The sequence below is a fragment of the Odontesthes bonariensis genome, chromosome 20, assembly GCF_027942865.1.
Source record: "Odontesthes bonariensis isolate fOdoBon6 chromosome 20, fOdoBon6.hap1, whole genome shotgun sequence".
NCBI classification, from domain to species: Eukaryota; Metazoa; Chordata; class Actinopteri; order Atheriniformes; family Atherinopsidae; genus Odontesthes; species Odontesthes bonariensis.
In genome coordinates this window covers 466,223-490,970 of record NC_134525.1, presented here as the reverse complement: position 1 = coordinate 490,970, position 24,748 = coordinate 466,223, and the positions used below count along the sequence as shown (strand labels likewise).

Sequence of the window (24,748 nt, the reverse complement as noted above, 5' to 3'; positions counted from 1 at the left end):
ACGAAGGTCACATGAACGAAGGTCACATGAACAAAGGTCACATGAACAAAGGTCACGAAGGTCACATGAACAAAGGTCACATGAACAAAGGTCACATGAACGAAGGTCACATGAACAAAGGTCACATGAACAAAGGTCACATGAACAAAGGTCACATGAACAAAGGTCACGAAGGTCACATGAACGAAGGTCACATGAACAAAGGTCACATGAACAAAGGTCACATGAACAAAGGTCACATGAACAAAGGTCACATGAACGAAGGTCACATGAACAAAGGTCACATGAACAAAGGTCACATGAACAAAGGTCACATGAACAAAGGTCACGAAGGTCACATGAACGAAGGTCACATGAACGAAGGTCACATGAACAAAGGTCACATGAACAAAGGTCACATGAACAAAGGTCACATGAACAAAGGTCACGAAGGTCACATGAACGAAGGTCACATGAACAAAGGTCACATGAACAAAGGTCACATGAACAAAGGTCACATGAACAAAGGTCACATGAACGAAGGTCACATGAACAAAGGTCACATGAACGAAGGTCACATGAACAAAGGTCATATGAACAAAGGTCACATGAACAAAGGTCACATGAACAAAGGTCACATGAACAAAGGTCACATGAACAAAGGTCACATGAACAAAGGTCACATGAACAAAGGTCACATGAACGAAGGTCACATGAACAAAGGTCACATGAACGAAGGTCACATGAACAAAGGTCATATGAACAAAGGTCACATGAACAAAGGTCACGAAGGTCACATGAACGAAGGTCACATGAACGAAGGTCACATGAACAAAGGTCACATGAACAAAGGTCACATGAACAAAGGTCACATGAACAAAGGTCACATGAACAAAGGTCACATGAACAAAGGTCACGAAGGTCACATGAACGAAGGTCACATGAACAAAGGTCACATGAACAAAGGTCACATGAACAAAGGTCACGAAGGTCACATGAACGAAGGTCACATGAACAAAGGTCACATGAACAAAGGTCACGAAGGTCACATGAACAAAGGTCACATGAACAAAGGTCACGAAGGTCACATGAACGAAGGTCACATGAACAAAGGTCACATGAACAAAGGTCACATGAACAAAGGTCACGAAGGTCACATGAACGAAGGTCACATGAACAAAGGTCACATGAACAAAGGTCACGAAGGTCACATGAACGAAGGTCACATGAACGAAGGTCACATGAACAAAGGTCACATGAACAAAGGTCACATGAACAAAGGTCACATGAACAAAGGTCACATGAACGAAGGTCACATGAACAAAGGTCACATGAACGAAGGTCACATGAACAAAGGTCACATGAACGAAGGTCACATGAACAAAGGTCACATGAACGAAGGTCACATGAACAAAGGTCACATGAACAAAGGTCACATGAACAAAGGTCACATGAACAAAGGTCACGAAGGTCACATGAACGAAGGTCACATGAACAAAGGTCACATGAACAAAGGTCACATGAACAAAGGTCACGAAGGTCACATGAACGAAGGTCACATGAACAAAGGTCACATGAACAAAGGTCACGAAGGTCACATGAACAAAGGTCACATGAACAAAGGTCACGAAGGTCACATGAACGAAGGTCACATGAACAAAGGTCACATGAACAAAGGTCACATGAACAAAGGTCACGAAGGTCACATGAACGAAGGTCACATGAACAAAGGTCACATGAACAAAGGTCACGAAGGTCACATGAACGAAGGTCACATGAACAAAGGTCACATGAACAAAGGTCACATGAACAAAGGTCACGAAGGTCACATGAACGAAGGTCACATGAACAAAGGTCACATGAACAAAGGTCACGAAGGTCACATGAACAAAGGTCACATGAACAAAGGTCAAATGAACAAAGGTCACATGAACGAAGGTCATATGAACGAAGGTCACATGAACAAAGGTCACGAAGGTCACATGAACAAAGGTCACATGAACAAAGGTCAAATGAACGAAGGTCACGAAGGTCACATGAACAAAGGTCACATGAACAAAGGTCACAAAGGTCACATGAACGAAGGTCATATGAACGAAGGTCACATGAACAAAGGTCACGAAGGTCACATGAACAAAGGTCACATGAACAAAGGTCACATGAACAAAGGTCACATGAACAAAGGTCACATGAACAAAGGTCACGAAGGTCACATGAACAAAGGTCACATGAACAAAGGTCACGAAGGTCACATGAACGAAGGTCACATGAGCAAAGGACACGAAGGTCACATGAACAAAGGTCACGAAGGTCACATGAACAAAGGTCACAAAGGTCACATGAACAAAGGTCACATGAACAAAGGTCAAATGAACAAAGGTCACATGAACGAAGGTCATATGAACGAAGGTCACATGAACAAAGGTCACATGAACGAAGGTCACATGAACAAAGGTCACGAAGGTCACTGGATCAAAGGTCACAAAGGTCACAGGAACTGCACCCCCCCGTCCGTCACACAGAAGGAGCTGGTCCTGGAGCCCCTTGTCCCGGAGGAGGAGGCGGAGCTGCAGTGGACGCTGAAGACTCGCCGTCTCCTCCGCTCGCTGCTGGGGGAGGCGGCCGCCTCCGCCACGCCGTCTTCCACTTCCTGCCTGGAGCACAGCAGCCGGTGGGAAACGAGTCGTTGCCAGGGACGACAGAGATACGGCCGGTCGGTCGCCGAGGAGGAGGAGGAGGGTCCGCTGTAGCTGCTCCTGATGGCATGGCAGGTGGCAAAGATGGTGAATTTGTAGTCCCTGAGGAGGAGGAGAAACACCTAATGGACCAAACTGCTGATTCATCACATTTCCACTGGAACCTGCTGAAGGACCCCTGGAACCTGCTGAAGAACCACTGGAACCTGCTAAAGAACCACTGGAACCTACTGAAGAACCACTGGAACCTGCTGAAGAACCACTGGAACCTGCTAAAGAACCACTGGAACCTCATCACATTTCCACTGGAACCTGCTGAAGAACCACTGGAACCTGCTGAAGAACCACTGGAACCTGCTAAAGAACCACTGGAACCTACTGAAGAACCACTGGAACCTGCTGAAGAACCACTGGAACCTGCTGAAGAACCACTGGAACCTCATCACATTTCCACTGGAACCTGCTGAAGAACCACTGGAACCTGCTGAAGAACCACTGGAACCTGCTAAAGAACCACTGGAACCTACTGAAGAACCACTGGAACCTGCTGAAGAACCACTGGAACCTGCTGAAGAACCACTGGAACCTACTGAAGAACCACTGGAACCTACTGAAGAACCACTGGAACCTGCTGAAGAACCACTGGAACCTGCTGAAGAACCACTGGAACCTGCTAAAGAACCACTGGAACCTCATCACATTTCCACTGGAACCTGCTGAAGAACCACTGGAACCTGCTGAAGAACCACTGGAACCTGCTAAAGAACCACTGGAACCTACTGAAGAACCACTGGAACCTGCTGAAGAACCACTGGAACCTGCTGAAGAACCCCTGGAACCTGCTGAAGAACCACTGGAACCTACTGAAGAACCACTGGAACCTGCTGAAGAACCACTGGAACCTGCTGAAGAACCACTGGAACCTACTGAAGAACCACTGGAACCTGCTGAAGAACCCCTGGAACCTGCTGAAGAACCACTGGAACCTACTGAAGAACCACTGGAACCTGCTGAAGAACCACTGGAACCTACTGAAGAACCACTGGAACCTGCTGAAGAACCACTGGAACCTACTGAAGAACCACTGGAACCTACTGAAGAACCACTGGAACCTACTGAAGAACCACTGGAACCTACTGAAGAACCACTGGAACCTGCTGAAGAACCACTGGAACCTACTGAAGAACCACTGGAACCTACTGAAGAACCACTGGAACCTCATCACATTTCCACTGGAAGCACTGACCTGAGCAGGCGTCCCAGCAGCTCGGCACACTTGCTCAGCCTCTCCTCCTGCTTGGCCACGCCCACCTCGCAGCGGTCCAGCCAATAGAAGGCCGACACGCTGTCGATGACCAGGAGCGCCAGGCCGGGCCGCGAGGACAAGGTGGTGTCCAGGAAGTGAAGGGTGAGGAGCAGCTGGGAGGAGGAGGAGCAGTGGACCACCAGGAGGCGGGAGAGGCAGGAACGCAGCGCCGAGTCCTCCGAAGCAGCCGAGGAGCCTGAACCAGAGAGAGAAGAGTTCAGCCTCAAACAGCTGCAGCTCAGCCTCACACAGCTGCAGCTCAGCCTCAAACAGCTGCAGCTCAGCCTCAAACACCTGCAGCTCAGCCTCAAACACCTGCAGCTCAGCCTCAAACAGCTGCAGCTCAGCCTCTAATACCTGCAGCTCAGCCTCAAACAGCTGCAGCTCAGCCTCAAACAGCTGCAGCTCAGCCTCAAACATCTGCAGCTCAGCCTCAAACAGCTGCAGCTCAGCCTCAAACATCTGCAGCTCAGCCTCTAACACCTGCAGCTCAGCCTCAAACACCTGCAGCTCAGCCTCAAACAGCTGCAGCTCAGCCTCTAATACCTGCAGCTCAGCCTCAAACAGCTGCAGCTCAGCCTCAAACAGCTGCAGCTCAGCCTCAAACATCTGCAGCTCAGCCTCAAACAGCTGCAGCTCAGCCTCAAACATCTGCAGCTCAGCCTCTAACACCTGCAGCTCAGCCTCAAACACCTGCAGCTCAGCCTCAAACACCTGCAGCTCAGCCTCAAACACCTGCAGCTCAGCCTCAAACAGCTGCAGCTCAGCCTCAAACATCTGCAGCTCAGCCTCAAACAGCTGCAGCTCAGCCTCAAACAGCTGCAGCTCAGCCTCAAACAGCTGTGAGCGTACCTGCGTTCAGTCGGCCGTCCAGGATGCTGACCAGTCGGAACATGTCCAAACTGTAGTCGGTGTCCAGGAACACAACGTCCACCTCCAGGCCGCCGGCCGCCTCCGGCAGCACGCAGCGGCAGAGCAGGTGGTACAGCAGCTCCGTCTTACCTGAGGAACACATTCAGAATACGTTCGGCACACGTTCGGCACACGTTCGGCACACGTTCGGCAAACATTCAGAATACGTTCGGCACACGTTCGGCACACGTTCGGCACACGTTCGGCACACGTTCGGCAAACATTCAGAATACGTTCGGCACACGTTCGGCACACGTTCGGCAAACATTCAGAATACGTTCGGCACACGTTCGGCACACGTTCGGCACACGTTCGGCACACGTTCGGCACACGTTCGGCACACATTCAGAATTCGTTCGCCACACGTTCGCCACACGTTCGGCACACGTTCGGCAAACATTCAGAATTCGTTCGCCACACGTCCGGCACACATCCGGCACACGTTCGGCACACGTTCGGCACACGTTCGGCACACATTCAGAATTCGTTCGCCACACGTTCGGCACACATCCGGCACACATCCGGCACACGTTCGGCACACATTCAGGATACGTTTGGCACACGTTTGGCACACGTTCAGAATACGTTTGGCACACGTTCGGCACACATTCAGAATACGTTTGGCACACGTTCGGCACACGTTCAGAATACGTTTGGCACACGTTCGGCACACGTTCGGCATTCGGCACACGTTCGGCACACGTTCGGCACACGTTCGGCACACGTTCGGCAAACATTCAGAATTCGTTCGGCACACGTCCGGCACACATTCAGAATTCGTTCGGCACACGTTCGGCACACGTTCGGCACACGTTCGGCAAACATTCAGAATTCGTTCGGCACACGTTCGGCACACGTTCGGCACACATTCAGAATTCGTTCGGCACACGTTCGGCACACGTTCGGCACACGTTCGGCACACGTTCGGCAAACATTCAGAATTCGTTCGGCACACGTCCGGCACACATTCAGAATTCGTTCGGCACACGTTCGGCACACGTTCGGCACACGTTCGGCAAACATTCAGAATTCGTTCGGCACACGTTCGGCACACGTTCGGCACACGTTCGGCACACGTTCGGCAAACATTCAGAATTCGTTCGGCACACGTCCGGCACACATTCAGAATTCGTTCGGCACACGTTCGGCACACGTTCGGCACACGTTCGGCACACGTTCGGCAAACATTCAGAATTCGTTCGGCACACGTCCGGCACACATTCAGAATTCGTTCGGCACACGTTCGGCACACGTTCGGCACACGTTCGGCACACGTTCAGAATTCGTTCGGCACACGTTCGGCACACGTTCGGCACACGTTCGGCAAACATTCAGAATACGTTCGGCACACGTTCGGCACACGTTCGGCACACGTTCAGAATTCGTTCGCCACACGTTCGCCACACGTTCGGCAAACATTCAGAATTCGTTCGGCACACACCCGGCACACGTTCGGCACACGTTCGGCACACATTCAGAATTCGTTCGCCACACGTTTGGCACACGTTCGGCACACGTTCGGCAAACATTCAGAATTCGTTCGCCACACGTCCGGCACACATCCGGCACACGTTCGGCACACGTTCGGCACACGTTCGGCACACGTTCGGCACACATTCAGAATACGTTTGGCACACGTTCGGCACACATTCAGAATACGTTTGGCACACGTTCGGCACACATTCAGAATACGCTTGGCACACGTTTGGCACACGTTCGGCACACATTCAGGATACGTTTGGCACACGTTTGGCACACGTTCGGCACACATTCAGAATACGTTTGGCACACGTTCGGCACACATTCAGAATACGTTTGGCACACGTTCGGCACACGTTCAGAATACGTTTGGCACACGTTCGGCAAACATTCAGAATACGTTTGGCACACGTTCGGCACACATTCAGAATACGTTTGGCACACGTTCGGCAAACATTCAGAATTCGTTTGGCACACGTTCGGCACACATTCAGAATACGTTTGGCACACGTTCGGCACACATTCAGAATACGTTTGGCACACGTTCGGCACACATTCAGAATACGTTTGGCACACGTTCGGCACACGTTCAGAATACGTTTGGCACACATCCGGCACACGTTCGGCACACATTCAGAATACGTTTGGCACACGTTCGGCACACATTCAGAATACGTTTGGCACACGTTCGGCACACATTCAGAATACGTTTGGCACACGTTCGGCACACATTCAGAATACGCTTGGCACACGTTCGGCACACATTCAGAATACGTTTGGCACACGTTCGGCACACGTTCAGAATACGTTTGGCACACGTTCGGCACACGTTCAGAATACGTTTGGCACACGTTCGGCACACGTTCAGAATACGTTTGGCACACGTTCGGCACACGTTCAGAATACGTTTGGCACACGTTCGGCACACGTTCAGAATACGTTTGGCACACGTTCGGCACACGTTCAGAATACGTTTGGCACACGTTCGGCACACGTTCAGAATACGTTTGGCACACGTTCGGCACACATTCAGAATATGTTTGGCACACGTTCGGCACACATTCAGAATACGTTTGGCACACATCCGGCACACGTTCGGCACACATTCAGAATTCGTTCGCCACACGTTCGGCACACATCCGGCACACGTTCGGCAAACATTCAGAATTCGTTTGGCACACGTTCGGCACACATTCAGAATACGTTTGGCACACGTTCGGCACACGTTCGGCACACATTCAGAATACGTTTGGCACACGTTCGGCACACATTCAGAATACGTTTGGCACACGTTCGGCACACATTCAGAATACGTTTGGCACACGTTCAGAATACGTTTGGCACACATCCGGCACACATCCGGCACACATCCGGCACACGTTCGGCACACATCCGGCACACATCCGGCACACGTTCGGCACACATTCAGAATACGTTTGGCACACGTTCGGCACACGTTCGGCACACGTTCGGCAAACATTCAGAATTCGTTCGGCACACGTCCGGCACACATTCAGAATTCGTTCGGCACACGTTCGGCACACGTTCGGCACACGTTCGGCACACGTTCAGAATTCGTTCGGCACACGTTCGGCACACGTTCGGCACACGTTCGGCACACGTTCGGCACACGTTCGGCAAACATTCAGAATACGTTCGGCACACGTTCGGCACACGTTCGGCACACGTTCGGCACACGTTCAGAATTCGTTCGCCACACGTTCGCCACACGTTCGGCAAACATTCAGAATTCGTTCGGCACACACCCGGCACACGTTCGGCACACGTTCGGCACACATTCAGAATTCGTTCGCCACACGTTTGGCACACGTTCGGCACACGTTCGGCAAACATTCAGAATTCGTTCGCCACACGTCCGGCACACATCCGGCACACGTTCGGCACACGTTCGGCACACGTTCGGCACACATTCAGAATTCGTTCGGCACACGTTCGGCACACGTTCGGCACACGTTCGGCAAACATTCAGAATTCGTTCGCCACACATCCGGCACACATCCGGCAAACGTTCGGCAAACAATCAGAATTCGTTTGGCACACGTTCGGCACACATTCAGAATACGTTTGGCACACGTTCGGCACACGTTCAGAATACGTTTGGCACACGTTCGGCACACGTTCAGAATACGTTTGGCACACGTTCGGCACACGTTCAGAATACGTTTGGCACACGTTCAGAATACGTTTGGCACACGTTCGGCACACGTTCAGAATACGTTTGGCACACGTTCGGCACACATTCAGAATACGTTTGGCACACGTTCGGCACACGTTCAGAATACGTTTGGCACACGTTCGGCACACATTCAGAATATGTTTGGCACACGTTCGGCACACATTCAGAATACGTTTGGCACACATCCGGCACACGTTCGGCACACATTCAGAATTCGTTCGCCACACGTTCGGCACACATCCGGCACACGTTCGGCAAACATTCAGAATTCGTTTGGCACACGTTCGGCACACATTCAGAATACGTTTGGCACACGTTCGGCACACGTTCGGCACACATTCAGAATACGTTTGGCACACGTTCGGCACACATTCAGAATACGTTTGGCACACGTTCGGCACACATTCAGAATACGTTTGGCACACGTTCAGAATACGTTTGGCACACATCCGGCACACATCCGGCACACATCCGGCACACGTTCGGCACACATCCGGCACACATCCGGCACACGTTCGGCACACATTCAGAATACGTTTGGCACACGTTCGGCACACGTTCGGCACACGTTCGGCAAACATTCAGAATTCGTTCGGCACACGTCCGGCACACATTCAGAATTCGTTCGGCACACGTTCGGCACACGTTCGGCACACGTTCGGCACACGTTCGGCACACGTTCAGAATTCGTTCGGCACACGTTCGGCACACGTTCGGCACACGTTCGGCACACGTTCGGCAAACATTCAGAATACGTTCGGCACACGTTCGGCACACGTTCGGCACACGTTCGGCACACGTTCAGAATTCGTTCGCCACACGTTCGCCACACGTTCGGCAAACATTCAGAATTCGTTCGGCACACACCCGGCACACGTTCGGCACACGTTCGGCACACATTCAGAATTCGTTCGCCACACGTTTGGCACACGTTCGGCACACGTTCGGCAAACATTCAGAATTCGTTCGCCACACGTCCGGCACACATCCGGCACACGTTCGGCACACGTTCGGCACACGTTCGGCACACGTTCGGCACACATTCAGAATACGTTTGGCACACGTTCGGCACACATTCAGAATACGTTTGGCACACGTTCGGCACACATTCAGAATACGCTTGGCACACGTTTGGCACACGTTCGGCACACATTCAGGATACGTTTGGCACACGTTTGGCACACGTTCGGCACACATTCAGAATACGTTTGGCACACGTTCGGCACACATTCAGAATACGTTTGGCACACGTTCGGCACACGTTCAGAATACGTTTGGCACACGTTCGGCAAACATTCAGAATTCGTTTGGCACACGTTCGGCACACATTCAGAATACGTTTGGCACACGTTCGGCACACATTCAGAATACGTTTGGCACACGTTCGGCACACATTCAGAATACGTTTGGCACACGTTCGGCACACGTTCAGAATACGTTTGGCACACATCCGGCACACGTTCGGCACACATTCAGAATACGTTTGGCACACGTTCGGCACACATTCAGAATACGTTTGGCACACGTTCGGCACACGTTCAGAATACGTTTGGCACACGTTCGGCAAACATTCAGAATTCGTTTGGCACACGTTCGGCACACATTCAGAATACGTTTGGCACACGTTCGGCACACATTCAGAATACGTTTGGCACACGTTCGGCACACATTCAGAATACGTTTGGCACACGTTCGGCACACGTTCAGAATACGTTTGGCACACATCCGGCACACGTTCGGCACACATTCAGAATACGTTTGGCACACGTTCGGCACACATTCAGAATACGTTTGGCACACGTTCGGCACACATTCAGAATACGTTTGGCACACGTTCGGCACACATTCAGAATACGCTTGGCACACGTTTGGCACACGTTCGGCACACATTCAGGATACGTTTGGCACACGTTTGGCACACGTTCGGCACACATTCAGAATACGTTTGGCACACGTTCGGCACACATTCAGAATACGTTTGGCACACGTTCGGCACACATTCAGAATTCGTTCGGCACACGTTCGGCACACGTTCGGCACACGTTCGGCAAACATTCAGAATTCGTTCGCCACACATCCGGCACACATCCGGCAAACGTTCGGCAAACAATCAGAATTCGTTTGGCACACGTTCGGCACACATTCAGAATACGTTTGGCACACGTTCGGCACACGTTCAGAATACGTTTGGCACACGTTCGGCACACGTTCAGAATACGTTTGGCACACGTTCGGCACACGTTCAGAATACGTTTGGCACACGTTCGGCACACGTTCAGAATACGTTTGGCACACGTTCGGCACACATTCAGAATACGTTTGGCACACGTTCGGCACACGTTCAGAATACGTTTGGCACACGTTCGGCACACGTTCAGAATACGTTTGGCACACGTTCGGCACACGTTCAGAATACGTTTGGCACACGTTCGGCACACGTTCAGAATACGTTTGGCACACGTTCGGCACACATTCAGAATATGTTTGGCACACGTTCGGCACACATTCAGAATACGTTTGGCACACATCCGGCACACGTTCGGCACACATTCAGAATTCGTTCGCCACACGTTCGGCACACATCCGGCACACGTTCGGCAAACATTCAGAATTCGTTTGGCACACGTTCGGCACACATTCAGAATACGTTTGGCACACGTTCGGCACACGTTCGGCACACATTCAGAATACGTTTGGCACACGTTCGGCACACATTCAGAATACGTTTGGCACACGTTCGGCACACATTCAGAATACGTTTGGCACACGTTCAGAATACGTTTGGCACACATCCGGCACACATCCGGCACACATCCGGCACACGTTCGGCACACATCCGGCACACATCCGGCACACGTTCGGCACACATTCAGAATACGTTTGGCACACGTTCGGCACACGTTCGGCACACGTTCGGCAAACATTCAGAATTCGTTCGGCACACGTTCGGCACACGTTCGGCACACGTCCGGCACACATTCAGAATTCGTTCGGCACACGTTCGGCACACGTTCGGCACACGTTCGGCACACGTTCGGCACACGTTCGGCACACGTTCAGAATTCGTTCGGCACACGTTCGGCACACGTTCGGCACACGTTCGGCAAACATTCAGAATACGTTCGGCACACGTTCGGCACACGTTCGGCACACGTTCGGCACACGTTCGGCACACGTTCGGCACACGTTCAGAATTCGTTCGCCACACGTTCGCCACACGTTCGGCAAACATTCAGAATTCGTTCGGCACACACCCGGCACACGTTCGGCACACGTTCGGCACACATTCAGAATTCGTTCGCCACACGTTTGGCACACGTTCGGCACACGTTCGGCAAACATTCAGAATTCGTTCGCCACACGTCCGGCACACATCCGGCACACGTTCGGCACACGTTCGGCACACGTTCGGCACACGTTCGGCACACATTCAGAATACGTTTGGCACACGTTCGGCACACATTCAGAATACGTTTGGCACACGTTCGGCACACATTCAGAATACGCTTGGCACACGTTTGGCACACGTTCGGCACACATTCAGGATACGTTTGGCACACGTTTGGCACACGTTCGGCACACATTCAGAATACGTTTGGCACACGTTCGGCACACATTCAGAATACGTTTGGCACACGTTCGGCACACGTTCAGAATACGTTTGGCACACGTTCGGCAAACATTCAGAATTCGTTTGGCACACGTTCGGCACACATTCAGAATACGTTTGGCACACGTTCGGCACACATTCAGAATACGTTTGGCACACGTTCGGCACACATTCAGAATACGTTTGGCACACGTTCGGCACACGTTCAGAATACGTTTGGCACACATCCGGCACACGTTCGGCACACATTCAGAATACGTTTGGCACACGTTCGGCACACATTCAGAATACGTTTGGCACACGTTCGGCACACATTCAGAATACGTTTGGCACACGTTCGGCACACATTCAGAATACGCTTGGCACACGTTTGGCACACGTTCGGCACACATTCAGGATACGTTTGGCACACGTTTGGCACACGTTCGGCACACATTCAGAATACGTTTGGCACACGTTCGGCACACATTCAGAATACGTTTGGCACACGTCCGGCACACATTCAGAATTCGTTCGGCACACGTTCGGCACACGTTCGGCACACATTCAGAATTCGTTCGGCACACGTTCGGCACACGTTCGGCACACGTTCGGCACACGTTCGGCAAACATTCAGAATTCGTTCGCCACACATCCGGCACACATCCGGCAAACGTTCGGCAAACAATCAGAATTCGTTTGGCACACGTTCGGCACACATTCAGAATACGTTTGGCACACGTTCGGCACACGTTCAGAATACGTTTGGCACACGTTCGGCACACGTTCAGAATACGTTTGGCACACGTTCGGCACACGTTCAGAATACGTTTGGCACACGTTCGGCACACGTTCAGAATACGTTTGGCACACGTTCGGCACACGTTCAGAATACGTTTGGCACACGTTCGGCACACGTTCAGAATACGTTTGGCACACGTTCGGCACACGTTCAGAATACGTTTGGCACACGTTCGGCACACATTCAGAATATGTTTGGCACACGTTCGGCACACATTCAGAATACGTTTGGCACACATCCGGCACACGTTCGGCACACATTCAGAATTCGTTCGCCACACGTTCGGCACACATCCGGCACACGTTCGGCAAACATTCAGAATTCGTTTGGCACACGTTCGGCACACATTCAGAATACGTTTGGCACACGTTCGGCACACGTTCGGCACACATTCAGAATACGTTTGGCACACGTTCGGCACACATTCAGAATACGTTTGGCACACGTTCGGCACACATTCAGAATACGTTTGGCACACGTTCAGAATACGTTTGGCACACATCCGGCACACATCCGGCACACATCCGGCACACGTTCGGCACACATCCGGCACACATCCGGCACACGTTCGGCACACATTCAGAATACGTTTGGCACACGTTCGGCACACGTTCGGCACACGTTCGGCAAACATTCAGAATTCGTTCGGCACACGTCCGGCACACATTCAGAATTCGTTCGGCACACGTTCGGCACACGTTCGGCACACGTTCGGCACACGTTCAGAATTCGTTCGGCACACGTTCGGCACACGTTCGGCACACGTTCGGCACACGTTCGGCAAACATTCAGAATACGTTCGGCACACGTTCGGCACACGTTCGGCACACGTTCGGCACACGTTCAGAATTCGTTCGCCACACGTTCGCCACACGTTCGGCAAACATTCAGAATTCGTTCGGCACACACCCGGCACACGTTCGGCACACGTTCGGCACACATTCAGAATTCGTTCGGCACACACCCGGCACACGTTCGGCACACGTTCGGCACACGTTCGGCAAACATTCAGAATTCGTTCGCCACACGTTTGGCACACGTTCGGCACACGTTCGGCAAACATTCAGAATTCGTTCGCCACACGTCCGGCACACGTTCGGCACACGTTCGGCACACGTTCGGCAAACATTCAGAATTCGTTCGCCACACGTCCGGCACACATCCGGCACACGTTCGGCACACGTTCGGCACACGTTCGGCACACGTTCGGCAAACATTCAGAATTCGTTCGCCACACGTCCGGCACACATCCGGCACACGTTCGGCACACGTTCGGCACACGTTCGGCACACATTCAGAATACGTTTGGCACACGTTCGGCACACATTCAGAATACGTTTGGCACACGTTCGGCACACATTCAGAATACGCTTGGCACACGTTTGGCACACGTTCGGCACACATTCAGGATACGTTTGGCACACGTTTGGCACACGTTCGGCACACATTCAGAATACGTTTGGCACACGTTCGGCACACATTCAGAATACGTTTGGCACACGTTCGGCACACGTTCAGAATACGTTTGGCACACGTTCGGCAAACATTCAGAATTCGTTTGGCACACGTTCGGCACACATTCAGAATACGTTTGGCACACGTTCGGCACACATTCAGAATACGTTTGGCACACGTTCGGCACACATTCAGAATACGTTTGGCACACGTTCGGCACACGTTCAGAATACGTTTGGCACACATCCGGCACACGTTCGGCACACATTCAGAATACGTTTGGCACACGTTCGGCACACATTCAGAATACGTTTGGCACACGTTCGGCACACATTCAGAATACGTTTGGCACACGTTCGGCACACATTCAGAATACGCTTGGCACACGTTTGGCACACGTTCGGCACACATTCAGGATACGTTTGGCACACGTTTGGCACACGTTCGGCACACATTCAGAATACGTTTGGCACACGTTCGGCACACATTCAGAATACGTTTGGCACACGTCCGGCACACATTCAGAATTCGTTCGGCACACGTTCGGCACACGTTCGGCACACGTTCGGCACACATTCAGAATTCGTTCGGCACACGTTCGGCACACGTTCGGCACACGTTCGGCAAACATTCAGAATTCGTTCGCCACACATCCGGCACACATCCGGCAAACGTTCGGCAAACAATCAGAATTCGTTTGGCACACGTTCGGCACACATTCAGAATACGTTTGGCACACGTTCGGCACACGTTCAGAATACGTTTGGCACACGTTCGGCACACGTTCAGAATACGTTTGGCACACGTTCGGCACACGTTCAGAATACGTTTGGCACACGTTCGGCACACGTTCAGAATACGTTTGGCACACGTTCGGCACACATTCAGAATACGTTTGGCACACGTTCGGCACACGTTCAGAATACGTTTGGCACACGTTCGGCACACATTCAGAATATGTTTGGCACACGTTCGGCACACATTCAGAATACGTTTGGCACACATCCGGCACACGTTCGGCACACATTCAGAATTCGTTCGCCACACGTTCGGCACACATCCGGCACACGTTCGGCAAACATTCAGAATTCGTTTGGCACACGTTCGGCACACATTCAGAATACGTTTGGCACACGTTCGGCACACGTTCGGCACACATTCAGAATACGTTTGGCACACGTTCGGCACACATTCAGAATACGTTTGGCACACGTTCGGCACACATTCAGAATACGTTTGGCACACGTTCGGCACACATTCAGAATACGTTTGGCACACGTTCAGAATACGTTTGGCACACATCCGGCACACATCCGGCACACATCCGGCACACGTTCGGCACACATCCGGCACACGTTCGGCACACATTCAGAATACGTTTGGCACACGTTCGGCACACGTTCAGAATACGTTTGGCACACGTTCGGCACACGTTCAGAATACGTTTGGCACACGTTCGGCACACATTCAGAAAACGTTTGGCACACGTTCGGCACACATTCAGAATACGTTTGGCACACGTTCGGCACACGTTCGGCACACATTCAGAATACGTTTGGCACACGTTCGGCACACGTTCAGAATACGTTTGGCACACGTTCGGCACACGTTCAGAATACGTTTGGCACACGTTCGGCACACATTCAGAATACGTTTGGCACACGTTCGGCACACGTTCAGAATACGTTTGGCACACGTTTGGCACACATTCGGCACACGTTCAGAATACGTTTGGCACACGTTCGGCACACATTCAGAATACGTTTGGCACACGTTCGGCACACATTCAGAATACGTTTGGCACACGTTCGGCACACATTCAGAATACGTTTGGCACACGTTCGGCACACATTCAGAATACGTTTGGCACACGTTCGGCACACATTCAGAATACGTTTGGCACACGTTCGGCACACATTCAGAATACGTTTGGCACACGTTCGGCACACATTCAGAATACGTTTGGCACACATTCAGAATACGTTTGGCACACGTTCGGCACACATTCAGAATACGTTTGGCACACGTTCGGCACACATTCAGAATACGTTTGGCACACGTTCGGCAAACATTCAGAATACGTTTGGCACACATTCAGAATACGTTTGGCACACGTTCGGCACACATTCAGAATACGTTTGGCACACGTTCGGCACACATTCAGAATACGTTTGGCACACGTTCGGCAAACATTCAGAATACGTTTGGCACACGTTCGGCACACATTCAGAACACGTTTGGCACACGTTCGGCACACGTTCGGCAAACATTCAGAATACGTTTGGCACACGTTCGGCACACATTCAGAATACGTTCGGCACACATTCAGAATTCGTGCGGCACACACTCGGCACACATCCGGCAGAAATCCGGCACACACTCGGCACACACTCGGCACACATCCGGCACACACTCGGCACACACTCGGCACACATCCGGCACACACTCGGCACACACCCGGCACACACCCGGCACACACCCGGCACACACTCGGCACACATCCGGCACACACTCGGCACACACTCGGCACACACCCGGCACACACTCGGCACACACTCGGCACACACTCGGCACACACCCGGCACACACTCGGCACACACTCGGCACACACTCGGCACACACTCGGCACACACCCGGCACACACCCGGCACACACCCGGCACACACTCGGCACACACCCGGCACACACTCGGCACACACTCGGCACACACTCGGCACACACTCGGCACACACCCGGCACACACCCGGCACACACCCGGCACACACTCGGCACACACCCGGCACACACTCTGCACACATCCGGCACACACTCTGCACACATCCGGCACACATCCGGCACACATCCGGCACACATCCGGCACACACTCGGCACACACCCGGCACACGAGCAGGCAGGTGTGAGCAGGACGCCTGCAGAGCGGCCGGTAAACTCACCCGTCCCCTCCGGCCCGTACAGCTCCACCACCTCACCTGGAAGAGTCCAACACACACACACCTTCAGTCAGAAATGAATAATGTGGCTACGGGTAACACACAGAAAGTGGGAGTGGTCAGTCACCGTGGTCAGGTCCTCCATCATTAGGAAACAGGCGAGGTTCGATGTCCTTCAGACAGCGGCGAGCCTCCAGACGAGCAAACAGCTGCAGAGACACATCAGGACATCAGGACACAGGCTGTATCAGGACAGGCTGTATCAGGACACAGACTGTATCAGGACACAGGCTGTATCAGGACACAGGCTGTATCAGGACAGACTGTATCAGGACACAGGCTGTATCAGGACACAGACTGTATCAGGACACAGGCTGTATCAGGACACAGGCTGTATCAGGACAGACTGTATCAGGACACAGACTGTATCAGGACAGACTGTATCAGGACACAGACTGTATCAGGACAGGCTGTATCAGGACACAGGCTGTATCAGGACACAGGCTGTATCAGGACACAGGCTGTATCAGGACACAGGCTGTATCAGGACAGGCTGTATCAGGACAGGCTGTATCAGGACACAGACTGTATCAGGACACAGACTGTATCAGGACAGGCTGTATCAGGACACAGGCTGTATCAGGACACAGGCTGTATCAGGACACAGGCTGTATCAGGACACAGACTGTATCAGGACAGACTGTATCAGGACACAGACTGTATCAGGACACAGGCTGTATCAGGACACAGACTGTATCAGGACACAGACTGTATCAGGACACAGACTGTATCAGGACAGGCTGTATCAGGACACAGACTGTATCAGGACACAGGCTGTATCAGGACACAGACTGTATCAGGACAGGCTGTATCAGGACACAGGCTGTATCAGGACAGGCTGTATCAGGACAGGCTGTATCAGGACACAGACTGTATCAGGACACAGGCTGTATCAGGACACAGGCTGTATCAGGACAGACTGTATCAGGACAGACTGTATCAGGACAGGCTGTATCAGGACACAGACTGTATCAGGACACAGACTGTATCAGGACACAGACTGTATCAGGACAGACTGTATCAGGACAGGCTGTATCAGGACACAGACTGTATCAGGACACAGGCTGTATCAGGACAGGCTGTATCAGGACAGGCTGTATCAGGACACAGACTGTATCAGGACACAGACTGTATCAGGACACAGGCTGTATCAGGACACAGACTGTATCAGGACAGGCTGTATCAGGACAGGCTGTATCAGGACACAGACTGTATCAGGACACAGGCTGTATCAGGACAGGCTGTATCAGGACAGGCTGTATCAGGACACAGACTGTATCAGGACACAGGCTGTATCAGGACAGGCTGTATCAGGACAGGCTGTATCAGGACACAGACTGTATCAGGACAGACTGTATCAGGACAGACTGTATCAGGACACAGGCTGTATCAGGACAGACTGTATCAGGACAGGCTGTATCAGGACACAGACTGTATCAGGACACAGGCTGTATCAGGACACAGACTGTATCAGGACACAGACTGTATCAGGACACAGACTGTATCAGGACAGACTGTATCAGGACAGACTGTATCAGGACAGGCTGTATCAGGACACAGACTGTATCAGGACAGACTGTATCAGGACAGACTGTATCAGGACACAGACTGTATCAGGACAGGCTGTATCAGGACAGGCTGTATCAGGACAGACTGTATCAGGACAGACTGTATCAGGACAGACTGTATCAGGACAGACTGTATCAGGACAGACTGTATCAGGACAGACTGTATCAGGACAGGCTGTATCAGGACAGGCTGTATCAGGACACAGACTGTATCAGGACAGACTGTATCAGGACAGACTGTATCAGGACAGACTGTATCAGGACACAGACTGTATCAGGACAGGCTGTATCAGGACAGGCTGTATCAGGACACAGACTGTATCAGGACAGACTGTATCAGGACAGACTGTATCAGGACACAGGCTGTATCAGGACACAGACTGTATCAGGACAGGCTGTATCAGGACACAGGCTGTATCAGGACACAGACTGTATCAGGACAGACTGTATCAGGACACAGACTGTATCAGGACAGACTGTATCAGGACACAGACTGTATCAGGACAGACTGTATCAGGACAGACTGTATCAGGACACAGGCTGTATCAGGACAGACTGTATCAGGACACAGACTGTATCAGGACAGACTGTATCAGGACAGACTGTATCAGGACACAGGCTGTATCGGGACACAGGCTGTATCAGGACAGGCTGTATCAGGACAGGCTGTATCAGGACACAGACTGTATCAGGACACAGGCTGTATCAGGACACAGACTGTATCAGGACAGACTGTATCAGGACACAGGCTGTATCAGGACAGACTGTATCAGGACAGGCTGTATCAGGACAGACTGTATCAGGACAGACTGTATCAGGACAGACTGTATCAGGACACAGGCTGTATCAGGACAGACTGTATCAGGACAGGCTGTATCAGGACACAGACTGTATCAGGACACAGGCTGTATCAGGACAGACTGTATCAGGACAGGCTGTATCAGGACACAGACTGTATCAGGACACAGGCTGTATCAGGACACAGACTGTATCAGGACAGACTGTATCAGGACAGGCTGTATCAGGACACAGACTGTATCAGGACAGGCTGTATCAGGACAGACTGTATCAGGACACAGACTGTATCAGGACACAGGCTGTATCAGGACACAGACTGTATCAGGACAGACTGTATCAGGACACAGACTGTATCAGGACACAGACTGTATCAGGACACAGGCTGTATCAGGACACAGACTGTATCAGGACACAGGCTGTATCAGGACACAGGCTGTATCAGGACACAGACTGTATCAGGACACAGGCTGTATCAGGACAGACTGTATCAGGACACAGACTGTATCAGGACACAGACTGTATCAGGACAGACTGTATCAGGACAGACTGTATCAGGACAGACTGTATCAGGACACAGACTGTATCAGGACACAGGCTGTATCAGGACACAGACTGTATCAGGACACAGGCTGTATCAGGACACAGACTGTATCAGGACACAGACTGTATCAGGACAGACTGTATCAGGACACAGACTGTATCAGGACAGACTGTATCAGGACAGACTGTATCAGGACAGACTGTATCAGGACAGGCTGTATCAGGACAGACTGTATCAGGACAGACTGTATCAGGACAGGCTGTATCAGGACACAGACTGTATCAGGACACAGGCTGTATCAGGACACAGGCTGTATCAGGACACAGGCTGTATCAGGACAGACTGTATCAGGACAGGCTGTATCAGGACACAGACTGTATCAGGACACAGGCTGTATCAGGACACAGACTGTATCAGGACACAGACTGTATCAGGACAGACTGTATCAGGACAGGCTGTATCAGGACACAGGCTGTATCAGGACACAGGCTGTATCAGGACACAGACTGTATCAGGACACAGACTGTATCAGGACAGACTGTATCAGGACAGGCTGTATCAGGACACAGGCTGTATCAGGACAGACTGTATCAGGACAGGCTGTATCAGGACACAGGCTGTATCAGGACACAGGCTGTATCAGGACAGACTGTATCAGGACAGGCTGTATCAGGACACAGACTGTATCAGGACACAGGCTGTATCAGGACACAGACTGTATCAGGACACAGACTGTATCAGGACACAGGCTGTATCAGGACACAGACTGTATCAGGACAGACTGTATCAGGACACAGGCTGTATCAGGACACAGGCTGTATCAGGACACAGACTGTATCAGGACAGACTGTATCAGGACACAGACTGTATCAGGACAGACTGTATCAGGACAGACTGTATCAGGACAGACTGTATCAGGACACAGGCTGTATCAGGACAGACTGTATCAGGACACAGACTGTATCAGGACAGACTGTATCAGGACAGACTGTATCAGGACAGACTGTATCAGGACACAGACTGTATCAGGACAGGCTGTATCAGGACACAGGCTGTATCAGGACACAGGCTGTATCAGGACAGACTGTATCAGGACACAGGCTGTATCAGGACAGACTGTATCAGGACAGGCTGTATCAGGACACAGACTGTATCAGGACACAGGCTGTATCAGGACACAGGCTGTATCAGGACAGACTGTATCAGGACAGGCTGTATCAGGACACAGGCTGTATCAGGACACAGGCTGTATCAGGACACAGGCTGTATCAGGACAGACTGTATCAGGACAGGCTGTATCAGGACACAGACTGTATCAGGACACAGGCTGTATCAGGACACAGACTGTATCAGGACACAGACTGTATCAGGACACAGGCTGTATCAGGACACAGACTGTATCAGGACAGACTGTATCAGGACACAGGCTGTATCAGGACACAGGCTGTATCAGGACACAGACTGTATCAGGACAGACTGTATCAGGACACAGACTGTATCAGGACAGACTGTATCAGGACAGACTGTATCAGGACAGACTGTATCAGGACACAGGCTGTATCAGGACAGACTGTATCAGGACACAGACTGTATCAGGACAGACTGTATCAGGACAGACTGTATCAGGACACAGACTGTATCAGGACAGGCTGTATCAGGACACAGGCTGTATCAGGACACAGGCTGTATCAGGACACAGACTGTATCAGGACACAGACTGTATCAGGACAGACTGTATCAGGACACAGGCTGTATCAGGACAGACTGTATCAGGACACAGGCTGTATCAGGACAGACTGTATCAGGACACAGGCTGTATCAGGACACAGACTGTATCAGGACACAGACTGTATCAGGACACAGGCTGTATCAGGACACAGACTGTATCAGGACACAGGCTGTATCAGGACAGGCTGTATCAGGACACAGACTGTATCAGGACACAGGCTGTATCAGGACACAGGCTGTATCAGGACACAGACTGTATCAGGACACAGGCTGTATCAGGACACAGGCTGTATCAGGACAGGCTGTATCAGGACACAGACTGTATCAGGACACAGGCTGTATCAGGACAGGCTGTATCAGGACACAGACTGTATCAGGACACAGACTGTATCAGGACACAGACTGTATCAGGACACAGGCTGTATCAGGACACAGACTGTATCAGGACAGACTGTATCAGGACAGACTGTATCAGGACACAGACTGTATCAGGACAGACTGTATCAGGACAGGCTGTATCAGGACACAGGCTGTATCAGGACACAGACTGTATCAGGACAGACTGTATCAGGACAGACTGTATCAGGACACAGACTGTATCAGGACACAGGCTGTATCAGGACAGACTGTATCAGGACACAGACTGTATCAGGACACAGACTGTATCAGGACACAGACTGTATCAGGACAGGCTGTATCAGGACACAGGCTGTATCAGGACACAGGCTGTATCAGGACACAGGCTGTATCAGGACACAGACTGTATCAGGACAGGCTGTATCAGGACACAGGCTGTATCAGGACACAGGCTGTATCAGGACACAGGCTGTATCAGGACACAGACTGTATCAGGACAGGCTGTATCAGGACACAGGCTGTATCAGGACACAGACTGTATCAGGACAGACTGTATCAGGACAGGCTGTATCAGGACACAGACTGTATCAGGACACAGGCTGTATCAGGACACAGGCTGTATCAGGACACAGGCTGTATCAGGACACAGACTGTATCAGGACAGGCTGTATCAGGACACAGGCTGTATCAGGACACAGACTGTATCAGGACACAGGCTGTATCAGGACACAGACTGTATCAGGACACAGACTGTATCAGGACAGGCTGTATCAGGACACAGACTGTATCAGGACACAGGCTGTATCAGGACACAGGCTGTATCAGGACACAGACTGTATCAGGACACAGGCTGTATCAGGACAGGACTGTATCAGGACACAGACTGTATCAGGACACAGACTGTATCAGGACACAGGCTGTATCAGGACACAGACTGTATCAGGACACAGGCTGTATCAGGACACAGGCTGTATCAGGACACAGGCTGTATCAGGACACAGGCTGTATCAGGACACAGGCTGTATCAGGACACAGGCTGTATCAGGACACAGACTGTATCAGGACACAGACTGTATCAGGACACAGGCTGTATCAGGACAGACTGTATCAGGACACAGACTGTATCAGGACACAGGCTGTATCAGGACACAGGCTGTATCAGGACACAGACTGTATCAGGACAGGCTGTATCAGGACACAGGCTGTATCAGGACACAGACTGTATCAGGACAGACTGTATCAGGACACAGGCTGTATCAGGACACAGGCTGTATCAGGACACAGACTGTATCAGGACACAGGCTGTATCAGGACACAGGCTGTATCAGGACACAGGCTGTATCAGGACACAGACTGTATCAGGACACAGGCTGTATCAGGACACAGACTGTATCAGGACACAGACTGTATCAGGACACAGGCTGTATCAGGACACAGACTGTATCAGGACACAGGCTGTATCAGGACACAGGCTGTATCAGGACACAGGCTGTATCAGGACACAGGCTGTATCAGGACACAGACTGTATCAGGACACAGACTGTATCAGGACACAGGCTGTATCAGGACAGGCTGTATCAGGACAGGCTGTATCAGGACACAGGCTGTATCAGGACACAGACTGTATCAGGACACAGGCTGTATCAGGACACAGACTGTATCAGGACACAGGCTGTATCAGGACACAGGCTGTATCAGGACACAGGCTGTATCAGGACACAGGCTGTATCAGGACACAGGCTGTATCAGGACACAGGCTGTATCAGGACACAGGCTGTATCAGGACAGACTGTATCAGGACACAGACTGTATCAGGACACAGGCTGTATCAGGACACAGACTGTATCAGGACACAGGCTGTATCAGGACACAGGCTGTATCAGGACACAGACTGTATCAGGACACAGACTGTATCAGGACACAGACTGTATCAGGACACAGGCTGTATCAGGACAGACTGTATCAGGACAGACTGTATCAGGACACAGACTGTATCAGGACAGACTGTATCAGGACAGACTGTATCAGGACACAGACTGTATCAGGACAGACTGTATCAGGACACAGACTGTATCAGGACAGACTGTATCAGGACAGACTGTATCAGGACACAGACTGTATCAGGACACAGGCTGTATCAGGACACAGGCTGTATCAGGACACAGACTGTATCAGGACACAGACTGTATCAGGACAGACTGTATCAGGACAGACTGTATCAGGACAGACTGTATCAGGACACAGACTGTATCAGGACAGACTGTATCAGGACACAGACTGTATCAGGACACAGGCTGTATCAGGACACAGGCTGTATCAGGACACAGGCTGTATCAGGACACAGGCTGTAT

General features: G+C 51.5%; 1 protein-coding gene across 1 annotated transcript in view; it reads right to left on the bottom strand.

The window, feature by feature from the left end:
• Nucleotides 1-2,434: 2,434 nt before the first annotated feature.
• Nucleotides 2,435-24,748, bottom strand: part of xrcc2 (X-ray repair complementing defective repair in Chinese hamster cells 2) — a 29,136-nt gene continuing 6,822 nt past the window's right edge. Inside the window, exons 2-6 of the mRNA XM_075452690.1 lie at nucleotides 17,473-17,554; nucleotides 17,349-17,384; nucleotides 4,834-4,983; nucleotides 3,922-4,177; nucleotides 2,435-2,777 (exon numbers count right to left, since the gene is read on the bottom strand). Coding sequence (XP_075308805.1) covers nucleotides 2,468-2,777; nucleotides 3,922-4,177; nucleotides 4,834-4,983; nucleotides 17,349-17,384; nucleotides 17,473-17,554 — 834 coding nt within the window. The 3' untranslated portion in view covers nucleotides 2,435-2,467. The remainder of the gene's footprint in view (nucleotides 2,778-3,921; nucleotides 4,178-4,833; nucleotides 4,984-17,348; nucleotides 17,385-17,472; nucleotides 17,555-24,748) is intronic.